Source organism: Myotis daubentonii, chromosome 17 (assembly GCF_963259705.1).
Source record: "Myotis daubentonii chromosome 17, mMyoDau2.1, whole genome shotgun sequence".
Classification (NCBI taxonomy): domain Eukaryota; kingdom Metazoa; phylum Chordata; class Mammalia; order Chiroptera; family Vespertilionidae; genus Myotis; species Myotis daubentonii.
In genome coordinates, this window is record NC_081856.1 from 14,245,526 (window position 1) to 14,263,760 (window position 18,235).

Sequence of the window (18,235 nt, forward strand, 5' to 3'; positions counted from 1 at the left end):
CTCATAGTATTTAAATTGATGGTTACTTTTAAGATGACAAAGCAGATTTTAAAAATAATAACCCTAGGCCTTTTCGTTACATTTAGAATGAAAAAGGTTTGCTTCAAAAATTAATTTCAGACTTTTAGAACCACGGTAGATAAGCTGTTTTCTGGGAATTAAGCTGGCGCCGGAGAAAAGAAATTTTAACAAGTAAATGACAAGAAGTTCATTATCATATTAAAACATGTCGCTCGTGGCGACCTGTTGTGGTGTCTCAGAGCCGAGGGGTGACAGGCCCCCCTCTCAGACCAGAATTTGAAAAGGGGGGGAAATCTTTATATGTTTTCCCTTCGCCCTGCGAGCTCTCTGTGTAAGCTGCTGTCACCGTGACGTTTTAGAAACTCACTGCAGAGAAATGTCATGCTTACCATCAGCTGCTGTCAGCAGTGATCACCTGCCAGAGAGAAGTGCAAGGGAAAAGGCGCTCTCGTTTCACGACCAGCATTGCAGAGGGCTCTGAGCAGGAGGGCGGTGCGTGCACTACATGTATGATACGTGGGGAAAGAAAAATGAGCATGATCTTCAGAATTCAGTAGAATGAATTACGTGTGTCCAGAGTAGCAAAGAATTTCAAAGGATTTTGAGACATCTGTGAATCATTAAGTATGTTGAGGGGTTTGTTTGTTTTTGAAAGAGAAAACATTAGGGCAAGCATGTCAAACTCGGGGCCCCGCGGGCCGCATGCCTCGTTTATTTGGCCCGTGTTAGCCTTTGAGTTTGACATGCTTGCACCAGGGGCTGATCATGAGATGAGGGTTGAAACAGCATTGGAAAGGTGTCAGGAGAGACGGGCGAGCGGTGATTTTTTTCGGGAAGCAACTTCAAAAGTGATCTGAAACCTGGAGAGGCAGCCACAAGAAGATGGGGACAATAGGACCTTTGCGACATTAGTAAGAGCTCCTGACAGCATCGATGCCAGCAGCCAGATGCTCACCAGCCTCGAGCTCCAGTCGCTGTCCCTGCTCCTTGTCCTGCATGGAAAGAGGCTTCCTAACCCCTTGCTCTGTGGAACAAATGCCATTTTCCAGGGCGTTCCAGCCCTCCCTGGAAGAAGCCCTGTCTACAGGGCAGTGGAGTCCCCACCGAGTCCTCCAGGAATGGAAGGCTCTGTGAGACAGGCTTACTCTTTTATTCCTGCCCCTGAGGAATTGGGGGGGGAGGGGGGACTTTTAAAAAAGTCTTTATTGTTGAAAGTGTTACTTAAGTCCCCTTTATCCCCAGTGACCTCTTCTAGCCTGCCCCCACCCCCACCCCAGGCCTTCACCACCCTACAGTCTGTGCCCATGGGTTATGCATATACGCATACAAGTTCATTGGTTGATCTCTTCCCCACCACCCGCCCTCCCCTGCCTTTCCTCTGAGGTTTGATAGTCTGTTCCATGCTTCTGTGTCTCTGGATCTATTTTAAAAATGCGACCCAGACATCTTTTTTTTTTCTTATGTGAGAGTGAGCTTTATTTATGTTTTTGTTACACCCATCCCCCTTCCCCCCCCCCCCCCCCGCAACCCTTTGGCAACCATTAGTTTGTTCTCTATTATCTATGGTTCTCTTTCTATTTTGTTTATTTGTTTTGTTTTGTTTGGATTCCACATGCAGGTGAATTCATGCAGTATTTGTCTTTCTCTGTCCAGCGTATTTCACTTAGCATAATATCCTCTAGGTCCATCCATGTTGCTGCAAATGGCAAGATTTTATTCATTTTTATGACTGAGTAATACTCTGTTTTTAATATATACCACATCTTCTTTATCCATTCATCTGTCAGTAGACACCTAGGTTGCTTCCATATCTTGGCTAGTGTGAATAATGCTGCAGTGAACATAGGGGTGCATATATCCTTTTTAATTAGTGTTTTTGTTTTCTTCAAATACATACCCAGTGTGTAATTGCTGGGTCATATGGCAGCTCTAGTTTTAATTTTTTGAGAAATCGTTACACTGTTTTTCATAGTGGCTGCACAAATTTACAATCTCACCAACAATGCATGAGGGTTCCCTTTTCTCTAACTCTTCGCCAACACGTTATTTGATTTATTGATAATAGCCAATTTGATAGGTATAAAGTGATATTTTACTGTGGTTTTTATTTTCATTTCCCTGATGATTAGTGATGTTGAGCATCTTTTTATATGTCTACTAGAGGCCTGGAGCACAAAATTCATGCACTTGGGGGGGTCCCTCAGCCCAGCCTGTGCCCTCTTGCAGTTCAGGAACCCTCAGGGGATGTCTGACTGCTGGCTTAGGCATGCTCAAGCCGGCAGTCGGACATCCATAGCACTGCCTTGGAGGTGGGAGAGTTTCCCGCCACCACTGCTGTGCTTGCCAGCTGTGAGCCCGGCTTCTGACTGAGCAGCGCTCCCCCTGTGGGAGCGCACTGACCACCAGGGGGCAGCTCCTGCATTGAGCATCTGTCCCCTGGTGGTCAGTGCATGTCATGGCGAACGGTCGTTCTGCTGTTAAGTCGATTTGCATATTAGCCTTTTATTATATAGGATTGGCCATGTGCATGGGGAGAAATGTCTATTCAGATCCTCTGCCCATTTTTTTAGTTGGACTGGTTGTTTTTTTGGTGTTAGGTTGTATGAGTTCCTTACATATTTTGGATATTAACCACTTATTGGATGTATCCTTGCCAAATATCATCTCCCATTCAGTAGTTTGCCTTTTCATTTGTAAATGATTTCCTTTGCTATGCAAAAAACTTTTTACTTTGATGTAGTCCCATTTGTTTTTCTTTTGTTGCTGCCCGAAGAGACATATGCAAAAAATATTGATAAGACCCATGTCAAAGACTTTACTGCCTATGTTTTCTTCTAGAAGTTTCAGGTCTTACTTTTGAGTTTGTTTTTATATATGGTTAAGAAACTAGTCCAGTTTTATTTTTTTGCATGTATCCATCCAGTTTTCCCAGCACCACTTATCTTCAGTGAGACTGTCTTTACCCCATTGTGCATCCTTGCCTCCTTCATCATAAATAAATTGACCATGTAAGTGAGGATTTATTTCTGGGCTCTCTATTTTATTCCATTGATCTATATATCTGTTTTGATGCCAGTACCATACTGTTTTGATGATTGTCGCTTTGTAGGATAGTTTGAAATCAGGGAGCATGATACCTTCCACATTTTTTTCCTCTAAAGATTTCTTTGGCTATTCAGGGTCTTCTATGACCCCATATAAATTTTAGGATTATTCCAGCTCTGCAAAGAATGCTGCTGGTATTTTAATAGGAATTATGTGGAATCTTATGTTGCTTTAGGCAGTAAGAATATTTTAATAATACTGACCCTTCCATCCATGAGCCAGGTATGTCCTTCCATTTATTTGTATCCCTTTAGCTTTTTTAAAATGTTTTCTATAGTTGTCAGAGTATAGGTCTTTCACCTCTTTGGATAAATTTATTCTTAGATGTTTTATGCTTTTTGATGCAATTATAAATAGGATTGTTTTCTTAATTTCTCCTCTGAATGTTCTTTACTGATGTATAGAAATGCAACAGATTTCTGTATGTTGATTTTGTATCCTGCAACTTTACTAAATTCATTTATTAGTTCTAATAGTTTTTTTTGGTGGTGTTTTTTAGGGTTTTTTTCTACGTATAGTATCATGTTATCTGCAAATAGTGAGAGTTTTACTTCTTCCTTTCCAATTTGGATGCTTTATTTATTTTTCTGGTGTGATTGCTGTGGCTAGGATTTCCAAAGCTATGTTGGGAAGTGGTGATAGGGGGCATCCTTCTCTTGTTCCTTATCTTAGGGGGAAAGCTCTGAGCTTTTGACCCCAAGTATGATATCAGCTGTGGGTTTGTCATACATAGCCTTTCTTATGTTGAAGTGTGTTCCTTCCCTACCCACTTTTTAGAGTTTTTATCATAAAAAGAGGTTGAATTTTGTGAAATGCTTTTCCTGCATTTATTGAGATGAACATATGATTTTCAGTCTTCCTCTTATTGATGCAGTGTATCATATTGATTTACAGTTGCTGAAATATCCTTGCATTTTGGGATAAATCCCACTTGGTCACAGTGTATGAACTTTTTAAAAAAAATATGTTTTTATTGCTTCTAGAAAGAGGAAGAGAGATAGAGAGAGCTAGAAACATGGATCAGCTGCCACCTGCCCGCCCCCTATTGGGGATCAAGCCTGCAACTCGGGCATGTGCGCTGACTGAGAATTGAACTGGGGACCTCTTGGTTCAAGGGTCGATGCTCAACCACTGAGCTATACCGGCTGGGCAATCTTCTAATGCATTGTTGAATCTGGTTTGCTAATATGTTGTTGAGAATGTTTACACCTATGTTCATCAAGCATATTGGCCTGTAATTTTCTTTTCTTTTTTGGGGGGAGGGGGTCATATCTTTGTCTGGTTTCAGTATGAGGGTAATGCTAGCTTGGCAGAATGAGTTTGGAAGTTTTCCTTCTGCTTCAGTTTTTGGTTTTTCATATTTTAAGAAGGAAGGATGGACTTGTTCTGAACATTTTGATTGACTGTGATAGGCCTCTCCTTTCCTTAATGTCCCTCACGTTTTCAGGGTAACTAGTCAACCCAAAGGAACCCCACATGAAACTATAAAAGGGTTTTCTGTCCCCCATTTCATTCATGCCAGAACAAAGGGGAGAATGTGAAGTACCATACTTTGTCATGTCCACTGCGGCATTACTTGGTTCCACATTGTATATAAATATACTTTCCGGTTTCGACTAGAACCCCACAGAGCCTCTCAAGGCCCCAGGGTTCTCTGCCTTAAGTGCAAAGCATGTTCATGTCCCCACTTCAGCGAGCACAGGACAGCCACAGGTGAGGGCACACCAAATCTGTTGTCATTTTGGAAGGTGCTGTGATTGTATTGAAAAGGTAGGAAGAGCCCAGCTGGTGTGGCTCAGTGATTGAGCGTCGACCATGAACTAGGAGGTCACAGTTCAATTCCCAGTCAAGACACAAACCCGGGTTGCTGGCTCAATCCCCCATGTGGGTTGCGCAGAAGGCAGCTGATCAGTTATTCTCTCTCATCATTGATGTTACTATCACTCTCTCCCTCTCCAGTCCTCTCAGAAATCAATAAAAATGTATTTTTTAAAAAAAAAAAGAAAAGGAAGGAAGAGTTGTTTCCAGCCCTTGTATCGCTGGCTAAAACATGGCACATTCAGGAAACATAACCTGGAAAGCAGCTCAATGCTCCGAGGTAGACCTGGAGGCCTCTGGGGCAGCTGTGAGAAGCCAGCGAAGCAGCCAGACTTGAGACCCACCCTAGACAACTCCCAGCTGGGGGAGGGAAGGCTTTGGTTTGGCAGGTAACTCTCCCTGCCCCTCCTGAGTTCAGCCTGACATGCCCCCAGTTACAAGGGAACAGTGAGTAGATTTTGAATTCTTGGGCCTCAAGGGAAATTCTGACCTTTGTGTCAATCACATCCCCCTTGTTTGGGGGTGGGAGGTGCAGCATTCCCTCTCTGCCTGGAATTCTTCTGGAGATTCTTCGGATTCAGTGTGGACCTCAGATTGCTGAGGACTAGTTCCATTCCCGTTAATGCATCTGTCACTAAGAAATGGAGTCGCAGAAGGCAGACCCTGCATTCCCCAGTGACTGCAGCCGGCGTCTGTCCATCCTACTGACAGGCACGCATCCCAGGCCCCAGAGTCAATTAATTCCACCCTGAAGAAAAAAACAAAGGTTAAGAGTTCATCAAAATGTGTCTAGAGTAGATACCCAGGCAGACAGCAGGCTCCTGGGCAAGAAATCCAAGTCTTATAGGCACCGTAAGGACGCAGTATTGAAGCAGACCACTGGCGACCTCCCAGGACCAGAAGGAAATATTCCTATTATTTGAGCCAGAATTTAACATGATTCTTTTATTTTATTTGAATCCTGCCTTGCATTTCTACTATCGTCTTTAATGAAGGGGAAGTATGTATACATTCTTACCTCCAGGTACACATACTCATCTTCAAAACCGCCTTGCCTTCCCCAAAGTAACTGTGTTATTTGTATTTAAAGGCACTAAACAGAAAACCAGTCACTCTGCTTTATGTATTTGTTTCTGCCTGCATTTTTCTCAGTGCCCTTGGGCAAGCTATTATTTTATCTGTCGAATATTGGGATGAAAATCTTCTCAGTTTAACACAGCAAATGCTAAAAACAGGTACAACCACAACGGAGATTTTTTGAGATTCTCATGAGGAAAAAGAAGAAAACTTTTTTAGAATTCAGGAAAAACTGAATGATCTGATATTTCCTTTTAAATTTGGAGGTGTTAATTACTAATTTGTGATTTGGGGAAGGCAGCTATGAGTTGGATGAATCTGCAGTATCTTTAACACCACCTAAAAGTGTTCCTGCTAAAGAATAGCCTTGATGAAAACCAAATCTCTTACAGTTTCCAGTGAGATGTTTTCTAAGCTGTGTTATTTCATTTGAAAGTCAGCCAAAGCTGGTTTTAAGATATATATATATGAGAAGAAAGCTCAAAATTTTAATTTTCAATGGGAATCATAAATTTATTAAAATTAAAGAAATAAAGAGGGCTACAGACTCAGAGAAAATATGAATATAAGAAGATAGGACTAGGGCTATGAATGTGTTTTTATAGCAGAACAAAAATATAGATGAGATAATTAAATGGCAGCAAAATCGAGAAGTAGTACAGAAATCTCTCTTCACAGAGGTCACCCAGCTTTGCTCTAAAGGTTAGGAGACCCGGGTTCTGCCCATTCATTGCTGTGTGAATTTGCATATGTTGCTTAGCCTCTGTGAGCCTCGAATCCCTACAGAAAGAAAAGTAATTGACCATGGGGCTCTCAGAGGCCCTTCCAGTCCTAATTGTGGTTTCCAGCCTGTCTGGTCAAGCAGAACATTCAAGAGCCACTTCCTCAAAATCAGAAGGTCACCGTGAATCAGAGCCAATCCTTTGGGCTCATTAGATTGTTGTCCCCAATATCGGTTGCTGCAAAAGACTGATGATTTAAAGTGAAGTTAGTCAAGGACTTCTTGGTTGAACTATCGAGTGATTTCTTGTTACAGACCAGGCATGAAATTCATGTAGGTTATAACTGACTTACTATTTCTACAAGGAAACACGAAATGAATAAAACTAGTTTGCCGAGAATAACTATAACCTACCGTCCTGGCATTCCTCACAAAGCAGTCTTCTCATAAGCTCAACAACTTCAAAACCTGTACATCGAATGAGATGGAACTAAAGATGCAGGATGGCTTTGCATAGCTGGTCCAAGCAAGTTCTTGTTCAGACAGTTCAGCATCCGATGCCCGATAGAGGAATAGATTCTTTTATTGCTACCACTTAGGCATTTGAGACCGGACAAAGGGAAGGGGAAAACTGGTAGATTTGGGATTTTTTAGAGAGCCATTTTTTTTATTATACCAATTTATGGTGTTAATTTTATTCTTAATGCTTTATAATTTATTGTACTGAGGTATAATTGACATACATTATATTCGTTCCGGGTACACAACGTAATGATTCTATCTTTGTGTCTTTTGTGAAACATCATCACAACAAGTCTAATTAACCTCTGTCTCCATACATAGTTACAGAATTTAGAAAATCATTGTAGATCTATAAGATAGAAAATGGGTATTTTGGCCCTAGCCGGTTTGGCTCAGTGGATAGAGCATCAGCCTGCAGACTAAAGGGTCCCGGGTTTGGTTCAGGTCAAGGGCACATACCTTGGTTGCAGGTTCCTCAGCCCTGCATGCAGGAGGCAACCAATCAATATGTCTCTTCCACATCGATATTTCTCTCCGTCTCTCCCTCTCCCTTCCACTCTCTCTTAAAAAAAAAAAAAAATCAATGGAAAAATATCCTTGGGTGAGGATTAACAAAAAAGAAAAAGAAAAATGGGTATTACCTAAGAGAATGTGTCTCAACTGTGAGTTGGAGGAGTTCTAAAGGATCTCTGTCATTTTTGAGGAGTGAGTGAGTGATGGTTGCTTCATTTTTTTTTTTTTTTAGTGTAGAAGTATACAATGGAGAATTTGAGCCCCACAGAGCATGCATTTCCTGGGCACTTGCAGCAGTGAGTGGAGAATAGGCCTGCCTTCCCTGAGCACTGCTAGCTGCACGATGGGTTGGACCATTCACCTGGAATTGCTCTAATCCTTGGTCACACTTTAAATTGTGCCCATAATGGACCACTGGTAAAGCACAAGATGCACAACAGTGGTGTGCAAACAAAAGCTGCCTTGACGTGACCGTTCTCGGCCTCGTTACCCAGGTCTTCGGTTCCCAAGGTTGCAGCGTCCTTATCGGGCACAACCAGATGTGTCCGTTTCAGTAGAAAATGAAGTCCTGGTTCTCGCTGGTTTCATTCAATACAATATGCATCCATTTTGAAGTGATTTAGCCGCCCTTTTGTCCTCAAAAGCCTGCTAGCTGGTCATTTGAACTAAAGTCATTCCTTTTAGTAGTAAGAATCAGGCAGTTCCTATAGAATTCGAATTTAGTCAGAATCAGGCAGTTTCTATAGAATTTGCCAGAGGAAAGACAAAGCCTCATTGCAGTTCATTAAAAAGCACCTGCCCTAACCAGTTTGGCTCTGTGGACAGAGCGTCGGCCTGGGGACTGAAAGGTCCCAGGTTTGATTCCGGTCAAGGGCATGTACCTTGGTTGCTGGCACATCCCCAGATGGGGGCGAGCAGGAGACAGCTGATCAATGTTTCTCATCAATGTTTCTAACACTCTATCTTTCTCCCTTCCTCTCTGTAAAATGAATAAAATATATATTAAAAAAATAATAATAATGAAAAGCACCTAAAACTATAAGAATAGCTGCATGTATAGACTTCACAGTGATCCGATTGCCTCCCCATTTTTCACTTGATCCTCACCTAGTCCTTTCTACTTCCTCCGGCCCAGGGTCCACACTTGCCATGTGCCCTTACTCCCTACCCAAAGCCCTGCAGTGGGGCCATCCTCCTCGCTCGAGTCTCTACCCTGTGTCACAGCCACCTTCTCCCTCTCCTGTTTCTCCCAGAGTGAGAGCCTGATGGAGAACGAGGCAGAATCATATAGACCTGACGTCAGGTCCTCCTGGTCCCATCCAGCAATTCTAACGCTCCTTCCTGCCATCCCCTAGCACCTCTGTAAGCCCCCGGGTTCTTCCTCCAAGCCCTACGTTTCAGCGGAAGACTAACCATGGCCATTTAGTGACGAAATACCCTCAGTTAGTGCTAAGTACTTGGTATAAATCAGTTCCGATGCAGAGCAGTTCCTTAGATAATAGCATCCCCATTTGCCTGGTAAGGACCTTGAGGCTAACGTCACATGGCCTGTATGTGATAAACTGGGGATTGGCCCAGGTCTGTCTGGTTCTAAAGCCCACAGTTCTGTCTGTCTCTTTCAAGCTTAGGACCCTTCAAATAACCTTAAAACATTGGATCAACCTAACTGTTCTTAACTTGTTCCCATTTCCTTTCTTTTGCTTCATCTTGGACCCGACTCCAACCATGGTCACCTTCTCAAAGCTTCTTCATTTGCTTCTCTTCTCTGGGCATCTTTCTTCCCACCTTCCAGCCTGATCAGCTCTTGTTTTCTTCAGCTGCGAGTAAAACGTCCTTTCCCTTGGCCCGCTTCATCCTTCTGGTTACTGTCCAAATTTCCTCCTTCCTTTCTGGGTCAAAAGTGTCCAGTATGCGGCCGACACCTGCTTCCTCTACTTCCTCCGCCCCTTTCCTCGCCGACCCCCTTCCGTCTGGCTCCTGCGGTGACCTTTGGGTCAGCGCTGCCCTCTCAAAGCTCCTTAGCAAATGCGCAGCCTCTGAGCCCTCGGCTCTCTCCAGCACACGGCAGGATGGACAAGCCACCCCTTCCTCAGACTCTAACGGGCACGTGTCACAGTGGCTGCTGCCCCAGGGAAGGGACAACTTCCGATCTAGCCCACTTACGTCCTAACAGGAGCAGAGACTTATCCACGAACAAGAACTTTGAGTGGTTCTATTGGAAGTCCACCTTCCACCTGTTCCCTGCTGCCTCTCAGTTCGCGTATGTCCTTCACCAAGTCCCATGGGCACTTTTGTCTCTGTCGTTAGTCCTTTGTTTTTTGTTGTTGTTATTAATTGTCACCTGAGGATACTTTTTCCTTTGATTTTTTTTTTTTTTTGAGAGAGAGAGTAGAAGGGACGGAAGGAGAGAGAGAGAGACATAGATGTGAGAGAGATACATTAATTAGTTGCCTCCCGTACACGTGACCCCGGTACATGCCCTTGACCAGGAATCAAACCTGCAATTCTTTGGTGTGTGGGCCAACTCTCTAACCACTGACCCACACCGGCCAGGGTGTCCTTGGAGTTTTTGACTCATTGACTTGTTAGGTTCATCCACCTGTCGTGCACTCATCCCCTGTGATCATGATGCCCACCTTCCTGTTTCTGACCTTGACCTTTACTCTGCATGGCAGCCCTCTGAATGCCTGTGTCATGTACGATCCTACTTGTCTAAAACTGAACTTGTCATCACCTTCAGACTGTCTCCCGTTCGCACCTGCACAGTTTCTATCTGTAGCAAAGCCATTCATCTGGATACTAAGTCAGAAATCTTGGGGTTTTCCCTTATGTTTCTATCCTTCTTCCCCATTTCTCCATTCAGCAAGTACTTGTTGACAGCCTCTGTGCCAGGCTTTCAGAGCTGACAGTGGAGGCGTGGAGGCTGCCCTGGTGTTTCAAAAGGGTCACAGTTCTTCCCTTGTAGCGCCCTTTGGTTATTCCTTTTCCTATGACTCTTCCCTCTCATGACACACTGCATGCCCTGGCTGAGATTCGTGCAACTTCCCATCTGAGAGCCCCACCTTTGCTCTTTCTCCTCACACCCTCTGGACACATAGGATGCTCTGGAAATACTTGAACATCAGTAACCATGTTTTCCTTATTTTAAAAAGTATACATAGCCTAAAATTTACCATCTAAACCATCCTTTCGTGTTATAGTTCGTAATATTAAGTGTAGTCACAGTGTTGTGCAACCAATCTCCAGAACTTTTCCCTTTTGCACAACTAAAACGCTACACTGACTAAATAAGAACACCTCGTTCTTTCTCCCTGTTCCCTGGCAACCACCCTTCTACTTTCTGACTCTATGAATTTGACTATTCTAGGTGCCTCATCTGAATGGAATCATACAGTCTTCATCGTTTTGTGACTGGCTTATTTCACTAAGCATAATGTCCTCAAGGTTTATCCATGTTGAAACAGTTGTCAGAATTTCCTTCCTCTTTGAGGTTGAATAATATTACATGGATGTACAGTCAGGGGCCACTTAACGTCGGCATGCATTCTGAGAAGTGTTCCATCAGGTGATTCCGTGGTCGTTCGCACATCGTAGAGTGCACTTACTCAAATCTAAGTGGTCTAGCGCACTACTGTAGTTGTATGTGCTGTGCTTTTATATATACCACAGGCCGCACAGTAGGTTTGTTTACACCAGCATCACCACAAGCATGTGAGGCATCACCACAAGCATGTGAGTAGTGCATTTCACTACCATGTTACAACAGCTGAGGTCACTAGGCCATTGGAAATTTTTAGCTCCATTATAATCCTGTGGAATCATCTTATATGCAGTCCATCATTAACCAAAACAGCATTATGCAGTATATGACCGTACACACCACATTTTGTTTATCCATTCATTCATTGATGGACACGGGTTGTTTCCACCTCTTGACAAATGTAAAGAATGCTTCTTGAACATGGATGTACAGATATATATTTGAGACTCTGCTTTTCCTTCTTTGTGATATATGCCCAGGAATAGAATGGGCAGATCATATGGTAATTCTATTTTTAATTTTTGGGGAACCACCATACTGATTTCTTTTTTTTATTATTATTAATTTGTACAATTTAATTGGCAAGCATCTCTTAAAACAAAAGTCCATTGGGGAAATAACTTATTAAAATATGTCTTTGACAATGAAAACAGAGAACCAGTGGGCAGGGGTCTCCAGATTGCCTCCTCCTCTAAAACCCTATGATCCCAGCCCTACCCTCCACCATACTGTCTTCTACAACAGCTGCAACATGTTACATTCCCACCAGTAGTGCACAGGTTTTTAATTTCTCCACATCCCCACCAACAATGGTTATTTTCTGGAAGGTTTTTTCTAGTAACCATCCTAATGGATGTGAGGTAGTATCTCATTGTGATTTTGATTTGCATTTCCCTTCCTATACATGATCTTGAGTTTTTTTTCACATGTTTATTGGCCATTTGTATGTCATCTTTGCAGAAATATCTATTCAAGTCCTTTGCAAGTTTTTAATTGGGTCCTCTGTTGGTATTGAATTGTAGTAGTTTTTTATATATTCTGGATGCTAATCCATTGTCAGATATATGGTCAGCACATATTTTCTCCCATTCAGTAGGTTGCAAGTGACTCTATTTCAAAGTGAAGTTTTAATATTATTTAGTCATCATGTCTTTGAACTTCGAAATGACCTCATTAAAGGGCTTTTCTCTGAAAATTATTTCAAGAACAAAACAGTTGTTAATTTTTTTTTACATCTGACTTTTCTCAGTGCACAAATTACATGCGAAAGTAAATTTTAGATAAATTCTATAAAACTCAGAATAAAAGAGAGCCAATTATTTGGCATATTTCAGCTGAGGATTAGGAATGTGCTCTTGACCTGGCCTGTCCAGAGAATATAGCCTTTAAGCTTATTAAGTTTGATCAAATCTTAGGGAATAAAGTCTATAAAGTACTTAAGAATGAGGTCTTATTTTCCAAGCTTAAAAATGTTCTGAATATAGAAAAAAATCCTATACAGGAAGTTGACTAATATGTTCAGCTTTTCCCAAGTTAGTACATGTGTTCCTGAGCATTAACACAGTGTGAGGGGCTAGAGTTCAGAAAACAGAGAGCTTTACTGAGCCAGTAATTTTTTTTTCCCAATATCCTGCCAGTTTCCAAAAAGGATTAGCAAGGGCATTATGATGAGTCACACATACATTCCTGACCCTGGGGAATGTTGAAGCCATGCAGTTAGGGAAGATAACCATATACACAGATGGAGGGTGGATTTGCTTCCAATTTCCCAGCTGCCTTAACAAAAAGAGAAATAAAGGTTATGAAGTTCTTATGTAGGATACAAGGAAGCACAGCGGTTTATCATCAGAGACCACATTCTTCCTGGCACTGAACTTTACGAGGAATATCTCACCCAGATCTTTATAAACACGACAAGGATACACACAGTGAACTGCATTTTACAACAGGTATGTAAACATTCTTCATATGCATCTTGGCTCCTCCTGTCTCCCCTTGATAAAAAAAACCAAGGGTGTGATATAAATTATGATTCTACAAAGACATTTCTGTGATAAAAGTAACATGGTTTAACTTTCGATCTTATGGACAAGGATTATCTGTGGTCTAGACTGCCCTTAACCTCGTCTCTGAGTATTAGTGCTTCCAAAGCCTGTGTCATCATCCCTCTGTGAATCTGGGCCTTTAAAAGATCAAATATCAAACTCCCATGAGGCTAGCTAGCCTCTTAGTTTACATTTTATATCTAAATAACTTGATGTTGCTTACTTTTTAGGGAAGTAAGACATAAACTCCTGCCCTGGCAAGAAAGACAAATGTTTTCTGATGATGGAACAAGTTTTTTGTTGTTTTGTTTTGGGAGGGTTTTGGGGTTTTCGTTTTGGTTTTGGTTTTTGGTTTTTAGCCAGGACCTAAGATTTTTGTCTTAAAGTTACTATTCTAGGTCCTTTTAAAAATAAAATAAAAAGCAACTCTGGGAGAAAAGTAACATTCAAGAACATATAAATGTAAAGATTGACCTTTATGAAGCTGTCTTCCCACCCCAAATTTCCCAAGAACGGAGCTTTAGCAGAATCATAGTCCTTTCTAGATTAAAATCATTATCAGCTATGTCAGCGAACAGATGTATAAAAGAGGGAAAGTTAGAAGTTGGGACAGGCATGTAAGGGACCCACGTGTTACTTTAGCTGGGTATGTTCAGTGTATTGTTTATATGCTTTTTTTAGTAAAAGTATTATTATGTTTAAGAAATATTGGGAAAGCCAGGCTATTTTGTTCTGAATAAGGTGACATGAAACACTATTTCAGTCATTTAAGGGGAGAAAGCTCAGATTCTCATAAACTTACTGATTGGAAAAATAAGTTATAATTAAGTTCTTAAGTACAGGTGGTGCCTAAAGTTCAGAAATTCCACATGGACTGTTTTTGGCCCTTCACAGGTGACCTTGCAGGGCTCCCGTCCAGGAGGGAGTCACTTAGCTCCCCTGTGAGTCTAAGCAGCCGCCCACGTGTCTGTATCTCTATATTCCTACCTAGTAATTCTCTACCAGTTAAAACTTTGGTTTATTTCTAAAAATATGACCCTAAAAGAAAGTCAACGACAAGTGCCTGAGAGAAGTTGCTTTTCACTTACTATTGACTGTGTTTTATGGGAGAAAGTGTATGTGATGACGGTGTTGGGAGACTGGTGAGGGTCTGAGGATTTATGGGTGTCAGCAGTCATTTGATGAGAGGTTCTTGGGCATGCGTGCTGCTTTTATGCATGCAGTTTCTCACGTGACCAGCAACAGCAGCAGGGCATTCCCTGTGAGTTGTTTGAGCTCATCTCCCCAGATGGACCAGCCTGCACCCCCACCCCCACCCCCCAACCCATGAACAATGGCCGGGCTTACCAGCTGGCTGATTAAAGGGCCCGTGTGTTGCTCTGGAACTGAACCTGGGGGGTGAACACAGGAACTCACTAACATGAGGCAGGGTCAGGCCCAGATTTCCCCCCAGGCAAAATCTAGACATATCAGGTCTGGCCACCCAAAGCTGGTGGCGACAGCAAAGTCAGAGTGGGTTCTTGTTCTCTTCTGCTTTTTGTGATCAGATCCAGGGCTACCGAAAGCTCCCGAGCAGACCTCGGGTTTCAGGGTCAAACGTGGTCTGGACTCATCTCGGCAGCCGTGCGGGAGAATTGACACGGGGACGGGCACTGGATGGCAAGGTCCCCCTCCCTGTGTGGTGTTACTGGAAGGAGCAAGTGAAACAGGACGGGGTTTAGGCTTCACTGATGTTCTGCTTCCAAAATATATTTGCAGAAAGGTTAAGCTGTATTTGTCTGTGCTCCAGTTTCGCACATTGTGAAAAGCGGCAGAACTAATACCTGCGTTTTATTTGACGCTGGGGTGGTGGGTTGTGATTGTATCACAGTAAGTTGTTGGTTACCTGAGTTTTGTGAATTTGTCATTGAAAGGGTAGTAGGTTTTATTACAAGGCAGCATAACTGAACTCTTAGGGTTTCATGTATGATGACACCTGGACATGATTAGGCTCTAGCTAAGAACATGAAAACTAATCCTGGGAAAAAGGAGATTCTGGGAAGTTGAAAGAACATCACAGAGGCCCCCATAGATGCTCAGGCGCCGTATGTGGGACCGACATGTCACCTGTCCTCAGTGATGGCTGCCCTATGGGGTGACAAGGCCGGTTGTTTAGGAATGTGCTCTAACACTCATGCGTTTGTCTCCATTTCATGATACCGTTAGGGAACATCTAACACATCCTCCGGATTCAGAAATAACAGTGCTGATGATTGGACCTTGGTCCACTTCTTTTTAATTAAAAGACTTCATTTTCAGAGCAATAGTAAGTTTACAGAAAAAGTAAATAGAAGGTACAGAGAGTTCCCATGTGCCTCCTCTCCCCACACCCACACCCACACCGCTTCCCCCGTTATTATTTAACATCTTGTGTTAGTGGGCACATTTGGTACAATTGATGAACCAAGATTGATACCTCAGTATGAGCTAGAGTCCATGGTTGGCAGTAGGGTTCGCTCTTTGTACAGTGCAGTGAGCTTTGACAAATGCATAATGTCATGTATCCCCCATCACTCGTGTCCCACCGACTAGTCTCACTGCCCTAAAAATCCCATGTTCCCTCTGCTCATCCCTCACGCGCTTTCACCCTGGACCTTTGGCAACCACTGATCTACTTACTGTCTCTCTAGTTTGGTCCATCCGTTCGTGTGTAAGTCACTACTCAGCTATTTCTAAGGAAGCCTCATTCGTTCGTTTATTTATAAAGTGAGCCCTTGATAAATACGATGTGCCGGGCAGTGTTCTGTGCATTGGGCATGTAGCCAAGGACCAGATTTAAAATCCCAGCCTTCCGGAAGCCTGCGGCTAGTACATCAGGCCTCCAGGCTAGGGCGTACGTAGGAGGGAAACGCCCCGTGAGAGCACAGGGTGAGAGGACATAGTTGAAGAAAGTAATTGGAGAACAGGACCTCCTACCAGTTAGCCCCATGGTCCCAGGTCCGACCTCAGCCGCCTGCCTCTTCCTGGAACTCTGTCTGCCGGCCTCCTCCGGCTGCCATCTGTGTTTTCTCTCCTAAGACCAGCCAGGGCACAGTGCCATTTCCCAACGCCTCTCTCTGAACTAAGTCCAAGCACCTTTTAGGCTTCAGTTTTTATTAGTGGTTATCTATAGACCTGCTGGTGCTCATGAAAGAGAGTAGATAGGAAGTTTACAACGTTATTAGAAATAGATGCTTGTGGACATCATCCGAGGACTAATGGACAAGGTCTTCTTTCTCCTTTGGAAGTGGATGACCCACCGTTCTCAGTCACACCCTCCAGATCCCCTCTTCTCAGACAGGCAGGCAGCAAATCAACAGCAAATACCTGTTGCTGCCATGAGAAGTTCCATTGTTCTCCCTACTGCTTTCTCCCTAGCCCTAGAGCAAGCATGTTAAATACACGAGGCGTGCGGCTACCAGCCGCGAGTTTGACATGCTTGCTCTAGAGTCTAGAAGTATAAGAGGTCCCAGTGAGGGAGGGTGGGCCTGGGAGAGGGCAGAAGACTGAAAGAAGTCCATTTCCTCCTCTCCTTTCTGCCTCTTTTTTGTTTTACCCTAGAAACATGCTTAAAGAGCAACTACTCCTTGGCACCTCCCCTGAGCACATTCCTAGAGCAGGCTGGTGAGAGCCAATTGTGTGCATCGCTTCCCAGCCACACTCAGTGGCATCACGCTGGTAGCCTGAAACTGGCTGTGTGGGAGTATTTACACCAGTGAAACTGGTCAGTGCTGCAAATCAGAGTTTTACTTTATTTCTCCCCCAGGGAGCCACTTTTCCCACAGCACTGGGCAGACCCTTAATCAAATTCTACCGTAGGAATTAAATCTAAGAAACACCATGTTGATTCATGTTCTAATTCTGCTCTCCCTGGTTAGGGAGAGGAATGGCAACCAAAGTGGCAACCGGGTATTCCATTCAGTGAGTTTCGCATCGAGCTGAACAGAACGTGCTCATCTTTCATGTCCCTTGAAAGAAGGACTGAGGCATGTTATTGGTAGTTTAGAGCACGTTGTCTCTGTTGAAATGACTCTAAGACGTGCTGGTGTAGGGCCAGATCACAATTAGCATTTCTTTTCGGCTGCAGCCGGTTTGCTTGTCCACGTGTAGCTAACAAGGTACCACCCTGATGACTGGCCGCTTGTGCTCCCTTGCAGGACTGCACACGCCAGAGCCAAAGCTGACGCCGCGGACCAGGCCGCGCTGGCTGCCCGCCAGGAGTGCGACATCGCCAGAGCAGTGGCCAAGGAGCTGTCACCCGACTTCTACCAGCCAGGTAAGACTGCGTTGTCCCTGTGGTGGAAAAGGTAAGAGCATCGCCTCTGATTTCCTTTTTTTCCTTCTTTTCCATTCAACTGCAAGGTCTGTGCTTCATGAATCCCAGAAATGCTAGAAAACAACTGGAAGCATTGTCAGAAATATCTGAAGCCCGAGGGTTAGCACTAGAGGTTCGGGTATTTGCCAGTGTGACTCCCCTCCTGCCTCCCCACTCCCTGCAATACCCTTTGAGCTGATAGCAGTAAGGGAGACGGGAATCCAAGAGAAGCATCTGATCCTAACCAAGTGTGTATTTAGTGGCCATTGCAGAGATTGTAACAAATAACCCCAAACTGGCAGTAAGAGGAGAGCCCATACAAACTGGTGTGTGTGTGTGTGTGTGTGTGTTTTGCGGGGGTGGGGGGGTGGTATTGTCTAAAGTTTTACATATGTCTCCTTTTTCCCCAACTGACACCCCCCCCCCCCAGCCATTCCTACTCCGGGCAAGCGCCCAGCGCCCCAGGGTCTGTGTCCATTGGTTATGCTGATATGCATGCGTACAAGCCCTTTTGAAACATACCTGAACTAAGGCTCCCA

At 43.6% G+C, this 18,235-nt stretch overlaps 1 protein-coding gene across 4 annotated transcripts in view; it reads left to right on the forward strand.

Annotated features, from left to right (window-relative positions):
* JPH1 (junctophilin 1) overlaps nucleotides 1–18,235 on the forward strand; it is an 86,966-nt gene that overhangs the window by 47,305 nt on the left and 21,426 nt on the right. For all 4 annotated transcript variants that reach the window (XM_059672869.1, XM_059672870.1, XM_059672868.1 and 1 more), the window contains exon 3: nucleotides 17,539–17,657. In XM_059672869.1, coding sequence (XP_059528852.1) covers nucleotides 17,539–17,657 — 119 coding nt within the window. The remainder of the gene's footprint in view (nucleotides 1–17,538; nucleotides 17,658–18,235) is intronic.